Source organism: Buceros rhinoceros, unplaced genomic scaffold (genome assembly GCF_000710305.1).
Source record: "Buceros rhinoceros silvestris isolate BGI_N320 unplaced genomic scaffold, ASM71030v1 scaffold15646, whole genome shotgun sequence".
NCBI classification, from domain to species: domain Eukaryota; kingdom Metazoa; phylum Chordata; class Aves; order Bucerotiformes; family Bucerotidae; genus Buceros; species Buceros rhinoceros.
The window spans coordinates 4,418-16,411 of NW_010418216.1; the positions used below are offsets into that span (position 1 = coordinate 4,418).

General features: G+C 59.2%; 1 protein-coding gene across 1 annotated transcript in view; it reads right to left on the bottom strand.

Annotated features, from left to right (window-relative positions):
* The window catches only part of CELSR3 (cadherin, EGF LAG seven-pass G-type receptor 3), a gene marked incomplete at both ends in the record, with an annotated part of 18,731 nt that overhangs the window by 4,343 nt on the left and 2,394 nt on the right, over positions 1 to 11,994 (bottom strand). Inside the window, 5 exons of the mRNA XM_010138464.1 lie at positions 201 to 289; positions 1,101 to 1,216; positions 1,646 to 1,868; positions 3,411 to 4,043; positions 11,396 to 11,938. Of these exons, the coding sequence (XP_010136766.1) occupies positions 201 to 289; positions 1,101 to 1,216; positions 1,646 to 1,868; positions 3,411 to 4,043; positions 11,396 to 11,938 (1,604 nt within the window). The remainder of the gene's footprint in view (positions 1 to 200; positions 290 to 1,100; positions 1,217 to 1,645; positions 1,869 to 3,410; positions 4,044 to 11,395; positions 11,939 to 11,994) is intronic.

An 11,994-nucleotide genomic window follows, 5' to 3' on the forward strand; every position in this document is an offset into this window, starting at 1 on the left:
GTGGCCCAGAGGGTCAATCTCGCCCTGCAGCCAGCTGTCTGCTCCACTGCACCCATCCCCAAGGGCTGAAAACCACCTCTACCTTCTCTCCACGGCCTCCCTCCGGGGCAGAGTCAGACTAAAGAGAGCCAGAGCTGCTTGCTTACATGTCATGGGGATCGAGACCCACACAGGCGGGGGGACAGCTGGGGCACACGTACCTTGTTGTAGTAGCGGAGCTGCAGCGTGTGCCACTGCCCGTCACTCACGCCTCCCGGCAAGTAGGGGCTCACCACCGTGCTGGACTCTCCTGCGGAGACAAGGACGGTGGCACCCCGAGGGATGCTGGACAGCCCTTGAATGCACGCACTGTGCTGCCAACAGCCTCGTGCAGGGATGGAGAAAGGCTTCAAGGAGACAAGCTCAGCATGCCAGCCTCTGCCTGCTGCAGCCTTGGAGAAGGAGCAAGGTGGCAGGAATTACAGCCCTGGGACCAGCAACCAGCACCCAGGTATGGCTTCTCTGTCCAGGCTGACTGCCAAGGTGCCCTGCCCTTGCCTTGCCCTAAGGCGAGCGGTGCAACCAGAGCAGTAAAAGGAGGGCGACCAGGCGCTGTGTGCAGGGGAGATGGAAGCAGCACAGGAAGCTCCAGTCGGTAACAGGAGGGCCCTGTGCCCCTGGCTGCTGATCCTGCCAACCCTCAGGGCAGGCAGGATGGGCACAGGGTGCGCACAGAAATGGCATAAGGCAGCAGGGATGAGACCGACAAGATAGCAGACACCCCCACAGGAGGGTCCTCCTCTCCAGACTGGCTCGCTGCAAAGCAGGGGGCAAAGCTCACAGTGACATAACGAGGCAGAATGGCAGCAGGTACCCCAGAAGGGTTTGTCTCGGTTTGTGCTCACAGCCCAACAGTTGTACTTGCACTCCTAAGCCTAGGGAGGGTCCTGAGACACACACCTGTCTCCCGTGCCATCCACTGCCATTCTCTAACACCTCTCTCAACACCGTCTCCCTTAGCACAGGCTCCATCCAGAGCAGCCCCTCGCCCTCCCCACTCAGCACAGGCCTTCTTGCTGCTCCCACGGCATGGATCCTGTGATAGGCAGGGCCCAGCCTACCTGTGGAGTACTTCAGCTGGACCTGCCCCTGGATGATCTCCACTGCCAGGAAGTCGTGTCTCTCATTCAGGCGCCCATTGTAGAGCAGGAGGCCGCTGGGCTCCACAGTGCTGAACCTGGGGCAAGAGAGGAAATGGGAGGGCAGAGTGTGCGCGAGGAGAATGTAGAGATCCTCACTACCCCGTGGCACACCCCAACACCCCAGCACGGGGACAGCATGAAACCCAGGTCTGGCCCTGGTGCAAGCCCAGCTGGGAAGGAGCAGGGAGCTTGATCCAGCTTTGGGAGCATGGGGGCTTGGCATGAAGGCAGAGAGAGAGCTGGCAGCAGGCCAGGGCAGAGCCACTGAAGGAAGGGATGAGGTGATGCCGGCGAGGACATGCCGGCGCAGATCCAGAAGTCTCTGGCTAAAGGCGCCAGGGCAGCCCTGTGGCGAGGAAAAGCCGGTAACACAGGAGTCTAGAGAGCATCAGCAAGTCCCTGGACGGGCCCAGAATGCACATGAGCCACCACAGCAGGACCAGTGAAGGAAAGAAAGGACTCACGAGAGTGCGAGGGTGAGGTGGAAGCGCTGGCGCAGGCCCCGGAACATGACAAAGGATCGTGGTGGGAAGGAGCGCGTGGACACCTCACAGAAGGGCGTCTCAAAGCCGCCCGCCGGGCACTGGCAGCTGAAGCCCCCATCAGCGCCATTGGTGCAGGTGCCACCATTGCGGCAGACACCAGGCACACAGCGACCCGCACGGCTGTCCACCTCGCAGTTCTCGCCTGGGGGGAGAGACGAGAGGCTTGGGACATGTCCTGGCTGGGGGCACACACACAGTGGCCACCTATCCACTCCTTGCCCTGGGAGCATAGAGCTCAGCCCAGATTTGGGGCAAGGCAGCCAAGGGGCAGGAGTTTGTGGAGCAGTTGGGGACAGGCAAAGGATGTGTCACCCAGGTGTTCCCCACAGTACCCAGCAAGCTGGCTACCACAGCCAGCCCGGCAGCCCAAGCCACAGGGCAGGATGGGTGGCCAGCTCCAGCTGAAGGGGCAAGTTTGGACCCAGGATGGCACGGGAATGGGACAGGAGGGGACTGGTCCTAAGGACAGAGAGGCAAGGACAAGCCAGGGCAGTCCCGGCCATGCTGAGTGCCTCCTTGGGCACTGCCACCACACAGGCATCACAGTCCTGGCTCCAGGGTGTGGCGACAGCCCAATGCCACTGAGCTCCTCTGCCAATACCTATGAAAGTCTCGCCCACAGCACCAGGAACCTCCTAATCCTGAGCGCAGGCTCTGACGTATAAGCAAAACCCAAGTGGAAACCAGACAGATGAGGGACACCAAACACCCCTGCACCTTGCTGGCACTACTATCAGGGCTGCCCCAGGCCAGCTCAGCAGTGCAGGGGGTCTGCCAGCCCCCTTCCAGGGAACTGCTCTGCTACCGTCCTAAGCCCTGGGCCCTGCTCCCATTACTTGCTCTGGGGCACGCAAGGAGGATGAAGAGACAGCAAGAAGTGACAGGGAAATGAGCTCATTAACCCTTCTGCTAATGACTGTTCACGCTTCAAATGCTGGGGGTTAATTACCACTGACTCTGCTTATCTCACCAGGAGCAACCCGCAGGAGAGCGGCTCCAAGGCAGCCATCTGCTGCCACGCTCCCTCCTGCAGGGAGGGCAAGGTGGGGGCTCCCTCCCCAGCAGCTACAGACCACCTTCCCTCACCCCCAGGCTGCCAGTGGCCAGGCATGGGTCTCCACACCCTGTTGGGGACTTGTGGCAACAAGACACTGTCTGGCCCAAGGATTCTTCCCCACAGCCAGGACCAAAGCTGCCTGGATCGGATCCTGCCTGGTGGGGCAGCTAGGCCCAGCCTCCCCTTCTGTTTTGGGCGGGCAGCAGCTCACCCACCCCATATGGGGCCAGCATGAGCTCCAGACCATCTGAGGACTGGCACAGGCTGAAACCAGCACCTCCAGTGATGCCAGAGCCCATCACCCCACTGGCACGGGGCAGGGCTAAGGAGCCTCCTGTGCCCCCAGCGTGGCACAGTCCAGCTTGGTCCTCCTGCTCTGTGGAAAACACCGTGAGGCCAGAGTCCCCAAGGGCCCTCCATGCCACCTCCCTAAAAGACAGATTCCTATGGCAACCTCGTCCCTGCACACGCAGTGCCATGGAAATGCGGAGAGCTGGGTCCAAAGCCGGACCTCTGCAGGCGAAGAGGGCTCCGACCCTCCCCGCCCTGCTGGGAAGAGCACTCCACCTTGGTGACAGCAAGGCCAAGAGGCCCGTTCCCCCAAGGCCCCCAACTCTGGGCACTCACCGCTGAAGTGCTGGCGGCAAATGCATGTGTATCCGCCTTCCTTGCGGGTGCAGATCCCGCCATTCAGGCAGGGGTTGGAGTAGCAGAGGTTGATTTCGGTTTCGCAGTAGTCCCCAGTGAAGCCCTGCGGGCAGCGGCACCGCAGGCCAGTGATGGGGTGGATGGGCCGGAAGAGAGTGGAGGGAGAGGCGATGAAGGGGGCTGAGCTGTCGAACTTGAGGACGGAGATGCACTTCATGTAGTTCTGGCAGGGCTCCCGCAGGCAGACGTTGTCATCGAAGGGCAGCACCTCCAGCATGGAGGCGCCTGTCAGCGCCATGCGCTTCATGTACAGTTGCTCCTGCAGCTCCTCGGAGCTGAAGTAGCGCCCGCCCCGTGGTGCCAGGGCCGAGAAGCTGACGTTGAGCACCGTGCCGCCCACGTCCGTGTCGTTCTGGATGTTGAAGATGAAGATGTCCTCCTTGGGTGTCGCGAGCACGGTGGCCACCCCTTCCAGGAAGGTGGACAGCAGTGGGGAGAGGAATCGCTCCTGCCACATGTTCTCCAGCCTCACCGTGATGCTGTTGGCCAGCATGTCCTCTGTGATGATGATCACCCGCAGGACGCACTGGGCCGTCACACTGTGGATTCCATCTGTGGGAGGGAACAGGGACACCCTGCAGGACTTTGCCTGCTGCTTGGAGGGTCTCCTCCCTCCCACCCTGAGGCAGAGCCCTCAGTGTGGCCCCTGAAAGGCCCGAGTCCTTGGCTAAGCAAGCCTGGAGCCGCAGCCCCAGGGGCCAGCAGTGTGCACCCTGGGCTGGAGGGGAAGCAGTAGGTGCAGCTGCACCTTTTGCCTGCCCTCAGGTTCTCCTGAGATGACTCTCAGGTTTCCTTGCTGTCCTGGATCCCAGCAACAAACCGAACTCTCATGCTGGTGATCATCTTGGATCCCAGCAACAAACCGAACAAAGATGCTGGTGAGATTCAGGCACAAGGAAGTCCTAGCAGGAGGCTGGACAAACAAGAGCCGATGCCAAGGCCCAAGGAGTTGTGCTTCCCTGCCATGTCCTGTCTGCCTCTCCCACACTGCCCTTCCCTGCGCTCTTCTCCTGCCATTTCCTTCCTCTCTCTTCCAGGGTCTCTACGGCTTTTGTGCCGGTCTCCCTGCTTCCCCCCTTCTCACCATCTGCTCCGCATCTCTTCCTCCCTCGGCCCATCTCCAGTTTGTTTAATTCTCTTTAATCTTTATTTTCCTTGGAAACAAACTCTCTTCCCGTGGGACCCCACACCACGTGAGTGATCTCCCAGGCGTGAACACAGCAGCACACACGCTCACTTGGAGTGTGCCTGTCTGCTCCCTCCCAGGACCTTGGCCATTAGCAGCATCTCACCCCGCATTAGGCACACTCACATGCCCCCAGCTGAGGCTGCACGGGCACAGGCAGCACAGCACCAGCCCGGACAGGCAACGGCACAGCTCCCACCACAGCACCCAGCAGCTATATGATCATTGCACAGAGCATCCTGCCAATGCTCCCCTCACTCAGGCCACCCCGGACCCTTTTGGCAGCAGCTTTGGCAAGGGCACCCAGAGGGGGAAGCCTGCCTGCTGCTCCAGGACACCTTCTCTCTCCCAGTCCCCCTCCTTCTGGGCCCTCCACCCCCAGCACGGACTCCGGCAGGCAGAGCCAGCCTTCACCATGGTGCAGCAAGGACCGTGCCAACCTCAGAAATGCTTGATGAATCTAATCAAGAACTGTGCTGTTCCTGGTGAAATGGAACAACTCATATGCCAGCCCATTGCCAGCACCTCAGTGCCGGTGCCCCATGGGTGTCGGCAGCACCAGGCTGTCGCCTGCTGTTTCCATCTCCCATCCCACCCACCTGAGAGCCCCAAGCCCCCACGTTTCCTTGGAAACCTGGCTCTCCATCACCATCCCAAGACAACATTTACATCAGCACATCTCGATGGCGACTCCCAGGACTATCCGTGGGTGCCAAGCCTTGCTGCAACACCCCCTGCACATGACCAATGAGTAGCAAACACAAGCCACCCCCTTCCCCTGGGGACACTGGGTTTGGCTGCCTGTGCCTCCCTGCAGGCAAGACCACCTGAACAAGGAGCAAGGAATTTTCTGGGACACTTCCTTTTCCCTGCCTGCCACACTGATCCCTGGCACGTACATCAGCTCTGCAGAGACAGCTTCATGCATCCTCTCCCAGGACTCCATGTCACGTTCAAGCTCTGAGCCCCAAATTAAACACTGACATGGGTGATGGGCTTGTGAAAAGGTAGGCAGGAGGGTGGATATCGTTTCAGAGGAAGCATGCGGGTTACAACCAAGCACGCTGGCATGACAACCCCCTTAGAAAGACCCTGCACCAAAGGTGCCACAGTCCAGTCTAGCTCGCGGTGGCCCTGGAGGGACCACAGCACATTACTGGCGTGAACGCAGCAGAGCTGCCCATTTACTCACCCTCTGTCCCTCTGTAATCTCCATCCCTCTCTTGGCCTGGGTATGACACCACTCTGTGCTGTTCAGAACAGCAAGGGGACCCATAAGCTCCAAGGTGATTCCGTTCTCAGGATCCCCGTGCCCGCCCTTCCAAGCAGGACGTATCTGAGTGGCATGCAGGTGTCAGCTGGGTGGCTGCTCCAATGAGCGCTGCTACCAGGACAGACTAACGGACCAGACCATTGCCACCAGGCAGCCCTGGGCAGCCTGTGCTGGGACCACCTGTGAAACAAGCCCGGCAAACCCAGCCAGACACTGCTCAGCACTGCTTCATCCCCCGCAGCCCAGTGCGAGGTGGCATGAGGGGCAGCTGGCTTCCTGGCGCCCTGTCAGCCCCAGCCCCAGTGAGGACCAGGGCTGTAAAGGCCAGTCCCCCGCTCCCCAGCTCCCAGCCTCAGGTGCAATGCTGCCTTTACTGTTCCACTCTTCCCAGGGCTGCTGCGCGGCAAAGCCTTTTGATTTCCCGCAGCCCTGTTTGAAGTTTGCAGTGCAGGAGGATTTAAAGATTGAAACGAGTCCCTTTTTTCCCTCCTCTCTCTTCTGCTCTTCAGAAGGTGAAAGCTTTCTGGTGACCCTGCACATTCCAGCAGAAGCATCAGCCTGTGCACCAGGACTGGTGCTCTAGAGATAAGGCTCGCAGGGGCTGGGGGAGGAGCAGTGCCAGTACGGTTACCCAGGAGCTAATCTCCAGGAGAAAGGGGGGCTGCTTCTCTCTGACATCAAACTGCTCCCATCCCATACAAAAGCAAGGTGATAAACCACCCTCTGTGCGACACCATGCTGGCTCTGACATGGAGGGCAACGTGAGCAGCACTTACCAAACAGCTCCGTCCAGCACCTGGCTGGATGTGCCAGGGGATTTAGACCTGCCGGGGCTCCGTGAAAGGAACTGGCATCCTCACCTGTGTGTGTCTCTTGAGGCACCTCTTCTCTGCAAGAGGCTCATGGGCTGCCAAGGTCACCCAGCCCTGGGGAGGCAGGAGCGAGGGGAAAGCCACAAGCCTGGCTCAGCCACACTTAGCTTAAGATGCTCCCCAAGCGTCCCTCCCCAAGAGACCACCTGGTAAGGCAGCACCCTGCGATGCCACCACTTTGACACCAGCTCCCTTCTCGGTGGGAAGCGACACTATGACCCTACTCCCACTCCCTCTCCTCTTCCTTTGTCCCCTCCCTGCAGTTTGTCTCTCTGGCCAAGGCAAGTACGAGCCCAGCTGCTTCCCACTCCCCTCTCTCCAGTTCACCCGGAAGCAGCCACGAGGCCCAGGGGACAGCTCGCACTCTCCCCAAGGGCTGCTCAGCATCCAGCCACAGGCAGGCAGACATCTGCCTGATTGATGGCTGGTTTTAGGGCGCGGCCCACGGGGCGCCAAAGGCTGGGCCACAGGCAGGCAGACATCTGCCTGATTGATGGCTGTTATTAGGCCTTGGCCAGTGTGATGCTAAGTCCTGGGGCAGGCAGAGGCCAGTGACACCTCCCAGGAGCAAGAACATTGTGGCCGGAGAAGGCAGCAGGCTGCAGGGTGCCTGACACCTTTGGCATTGCCCAGTCCACGGCAGGAAAGCCCAAGAACCCCTTTCCCAGTTTTCCACAGCAATGTGGAGCCAGCCCCAGCCCCCTAGTCCTCGGTAAGCTCCCGCATAACATGCTGTCTCACCTCAGCATCACACCCAGGGCTGCCTTCCCCCCTCGGCTCCGAGCGAGGGGAAGCAGATGGTTAAGAGAATGACCTGCTGCAAATGGGCAAAACAGGAAAAAGCTACCAAAAGCAAGCCCAAAGCTGGCTGGAGGCACTGACCCCCCTGGGAGGCATTTTAATCACGAATGCTCAGCCTTTCTGATTAAATCCTGTGGCTGGAGAGCTGGTGCCTGGTGAATATGCATGCAGCAGAGCAAGGAGCCCTGGAAACATGCCTACAGGGAAATGAGTATGGAGAAGGGACACGAGGGGCTCCAACCCCGTGCTGGGCAGCAGCAGGTCATTGTGTTTGCGTTTCCAGGACTGACAGTCACCAGCTTCAAAAGCAGTGAAGCTACAGAAAGAGCAACTCTGGCCAGAGAGCGGGATGGCCAGCAGGCTGCTCTGAGGTAGGTGCGCCGTCAGCCTGGGAATGGAGCTCCAGGCCTGCGCTGGAAACCTCTTGTGGGGAGCAGGGCTGTCGACTGCTGCTCAGTGGTCTCCTGCGTCTGCCAGGGCAAGAGCCCATCTCTCCTGACCCCCTGTGCTGCTAGAGGCTCTCCAGATCCCCAGGGAGCACCTTAGCCAGCACCTCAGCCTGCCCGTTAAGGCACAAGGCACAGGCTCCAGCCAGTGCTCCCACCCCAAGACCCCCGGAGTCACTGCAGAGGTTCCCCTTCCCCTACAGCGAACATTTTGGCCTTCAGCCTCCCAGGAAGCTCCAGGTATCAAGAAGGTGGCAGCTCAGCTCAAATGAACTTCCTGACCCAGGAGGGGACACACCCCTGTCCCTCTCTTGAGGGGACTAGGAGCTCAGAAACAAGCTCTGGTGCATCGCCATCTGCCCTCTTCTGAGCAGCAGAGTCAGGGTCCAAGTGAGTGAAAGCCACCGCTCTGACTGCAGTGCCCTGAGCGGCCACCCCAGAGATGGGGGGGATGCTCCGGGGACAGGCAGGGGCAGCGTTCACATCTGCAGTGAAACACCTCCAGACGGAGAAGCCAGGAAAGGCTGGGTATGGAGAACATTCCTCACCACTTCTGAAGTGCTTTGACAGACCCGTCATCAGGATTGTGACGACACTTGACAGGTTAAGAGATCTTGGAAGTAAATCGGACTCCCCTCACCCAACAGAGAGTATGAATGTCACTCTCCTGGTAGCAATAAAGACAGGGACTAAAATATAATAACCAGGAAGACTCCAAAACTGTTCCCTAACCAGGAAGTCTCCACTCTAACTTTGTGGTCAACACCTCCAGCTGTGATGGACCTGACAGGGGAGGAAGAGAGAGAGGAGAGGCATGCAAGCTGTGAAAGGCCAGGGCAACCTCGGCACCCTTTCCTGGCTTGACAAGATGGCTCTGACGTGTTCACGTGCTCTAGGGGAGCCTTCCCTGCCAGGCTGGGATTTTAGGGGAGATATCCTGGAGAAATGGGCTCCCTCACCAGGGGAGGGAGGCTGAGGGGAGCTGTGTAGCAAGACCTCGAGGGGAACTGGGGCAAGGCAGCAGCCACAGCTGAGTGCTGCTGAGTTGCCGCCAGCCCAGCTGCCTGGCCCAGGGAAACCGGTCTGGAAGGGCTTAAAGTCAACACGACATCAGTCTCCTACAACGCCCCGATGTTTGCTGCTGGCCGGAAACACAGCTCCCCCACCCCACTGTCCTGCAGCCTCAGTGGCCAAGGGCAGTTTTTAGCAGCCAGAGGTGCCCACACATCTGCGAGGAGCTGGGGTCAGTTCTGAGGCTGTCAGACCCCCTGGAAAGGTACTGGTGTGTGACTGCCCAAGTCTCCTGGGCCTCCTACAAGAGGCTGAGCTGAGAACACACAGAGCTCACAGGCAGGCAGAAGGGCCCTTTGACCTGTGTTTTAGGGGATCCAGCGTCCCTCAGAGGGACCATAAAGCTCACAGGCAGGCAGGGAGGGAAGCTGCTCCCTCCTCGGATGCTGATCCTCAGGGCACCTGCAGGAGGGAGGTGCTCCTGCTACTGGGCAAACAATGCAGCTGGGTCTGAGTGTCCTGGGTCTGAATGTCCTGTCCACCAGCTCTGCAAACCCACCCTCGCCCTGCACGCAGCCACAGCACGGGGCCAACGGGGCTGCCAGCTGGGCGGGGGGCTTTGAACAATAAAAACTGAAAAACCAAACCAGACCTCCACAGCCAGTATCAAAGCCAACAAAAGGCCTGTTTTCCAGTGTCTCACTTCCCTCCCCAGTACGGCTCTTCCCCTTCCCTCTTCTCCCCTCCTTCACAAGCACACCTCTCCCAGTCTCCCTTCCCACTGGAAGATGACGACATTCGCATCGGAAGGGCCCCCTCACCGCGAGGCAGCTCGACGCAGGACTCGGGGATGTGATTGTCTCCTGCCTTTGTGCAGGGTTAAGTGTGCAAGGAGGCAGGGCTTGCGTAAACACGCTCAGGCTGAAGCTGGAAAGGTCAGAACTACCCCCCCATCTCCAGCGATGGGCATTTGTGTGCCTGCACCCATCTCAGCCAGCCCTGCGGTTACAATTAACCCCCAAAGAGCCCCAGTTCACTGACGGGCTGGTGCTGGATTGCCTGGAACAGGTCTCCAGTTAGAGCCCTTGCTCCATCTTTTGAAAGAAATCCTCCCCTTGGTGAATAAGCCAGAGAGAGGTAAAAAGGGAGGGCAGCGGGTAGCTGAGGATCAGGGGAGCATCACGATTCAATGTATGGCTCCCCAGGCGCTCTTGGTAATTCTCGGCACTTGGCTCCTCCAAACAGGGCTCTTGTCCTCCCTCCCCCAGAGCCGCTCCTCGGTTCAGCGATGGACGGATGCCTCCATTTCAGATCACGCATCCACGAGCAAAGAAAGGCCGATGGTGAAGGCAAAGCTTAGGCAGCGAGGAGCTCCAGATCCGAACCCCGCTCACTCATGGGCAAGCCCCTGTGTCTGCCTTTGCCCCACCAGCAGCTTGGCCAGAGGGGACTCAGCTCTCCCCAAAGCCACCCTGGCAGCTACCAGCTGCATCCGCATTTGGATCCTCTGGCAATGTATACGTTGCAAGAGTTTTAAGCACTGCACTCTGAGGTTTGTCACAGCTGTCCCCTGCAACTCGAAGTTGGCTGCAAAAAGGTGGCACCAGGTTTTAGAAGCCGCACCACAAAGTGCAGGTGTCAGTAGGTGCCACAGCCAGAACCTGACTGAACCGTGTGCTACCCGCAGATGGGTGTTTGGAAGAGGCTTCCCCTCACACCAAGTTCAACCCCTCCCTCCCGAGCACAGCCCAGGAAGCGCTTGGTCCTGGCAGGGAGAAGAGCCACTCGGCTCGGGAGCGAAGTGGCATGCCAGCCCCTAGGCCAGAAGCTCAGCCACCCCGGCACCCAGCTGCTTGCCTGGCCAGCACCCTACAGCACACACCACAGCCTGGCTGGTGACAGCCCCGCCACAGCCGGCTCACCAGCAGCCCACACACCAGAAGCTCAGCCACCCCGGCACCCAGCTGCTTGCCTGGCCAGCACCCTACAGCACACACCACAGCCTGGCTGGTGACAGCCCCGCCACAGCCGGCTCACCAGCAGCCACCCGCGATTCGCACAGCTGAGTAACGATGCTTTGTTCTTGCAGCCCACCTCCAGCCTCAGTCCCCTCACAGAGCGCTCCCCTGCAGCATGCCCCCCGCTGCCACTCCTCCCAGCCCCTCCAGTACCATTTCCTGAGTGGAAGAGGCTCTCAACCCACAGCTTGTTGACAGTCTCCAACCAACACCCCGATGCAGAATGGGCTCCCCGAGGGGACCATGCAGAGCCCCCAGAAGTACTGTGCTAAAGGTTTAATGATTTTCACACCCTACCTGTGACAGTCACCAGCATGGAGGCCACGAGCGGACGGTTGTTGTCCAGCTTACGGCTCAGCCTCAGCTCCCCGCTTGATTGATTTACAATCAGCAAGTGCAGTTCATTTCCCCGCTCAAAGGTGTAGAAGAGGCGGTCAGACACGTCTGGGTCATAAGCTGGGACCTTCCCTATGACACCCGAGGGAAAGGTGTTAGACTTATTGGAGACGTAGTTATTGAACAGGATCTGGAAGTTCTTGAGAACAGGGCTGTTGTCGTTCTGGTCAACGAGTTTGATGTGGACTGTGGCTCTGCTGACCAGAGGAGCAGATGTGGCCTGCACTACAATCACGTACTCAGATTTTGTCTCATAATCCAGGTCTATCAAGGCTGTGAGCTCCCCAGAAAAGATGTCCATCTGAAATATCTCAGGGATGTTGCCTTCCACTATTTGGTACATGATCTGGGCATTGGGTCCCTCATCCGGATCAACAGCCGTGATCTGGGCAACGACCGAGCCTACGATGCTGTTCTCCTTTACCAAGACCTCAAACTCTTTAGTAGGAGAGACAGGGGCGTTGTGGTTCAGATTCTGAATGGTAACCTGGTCATGGAAC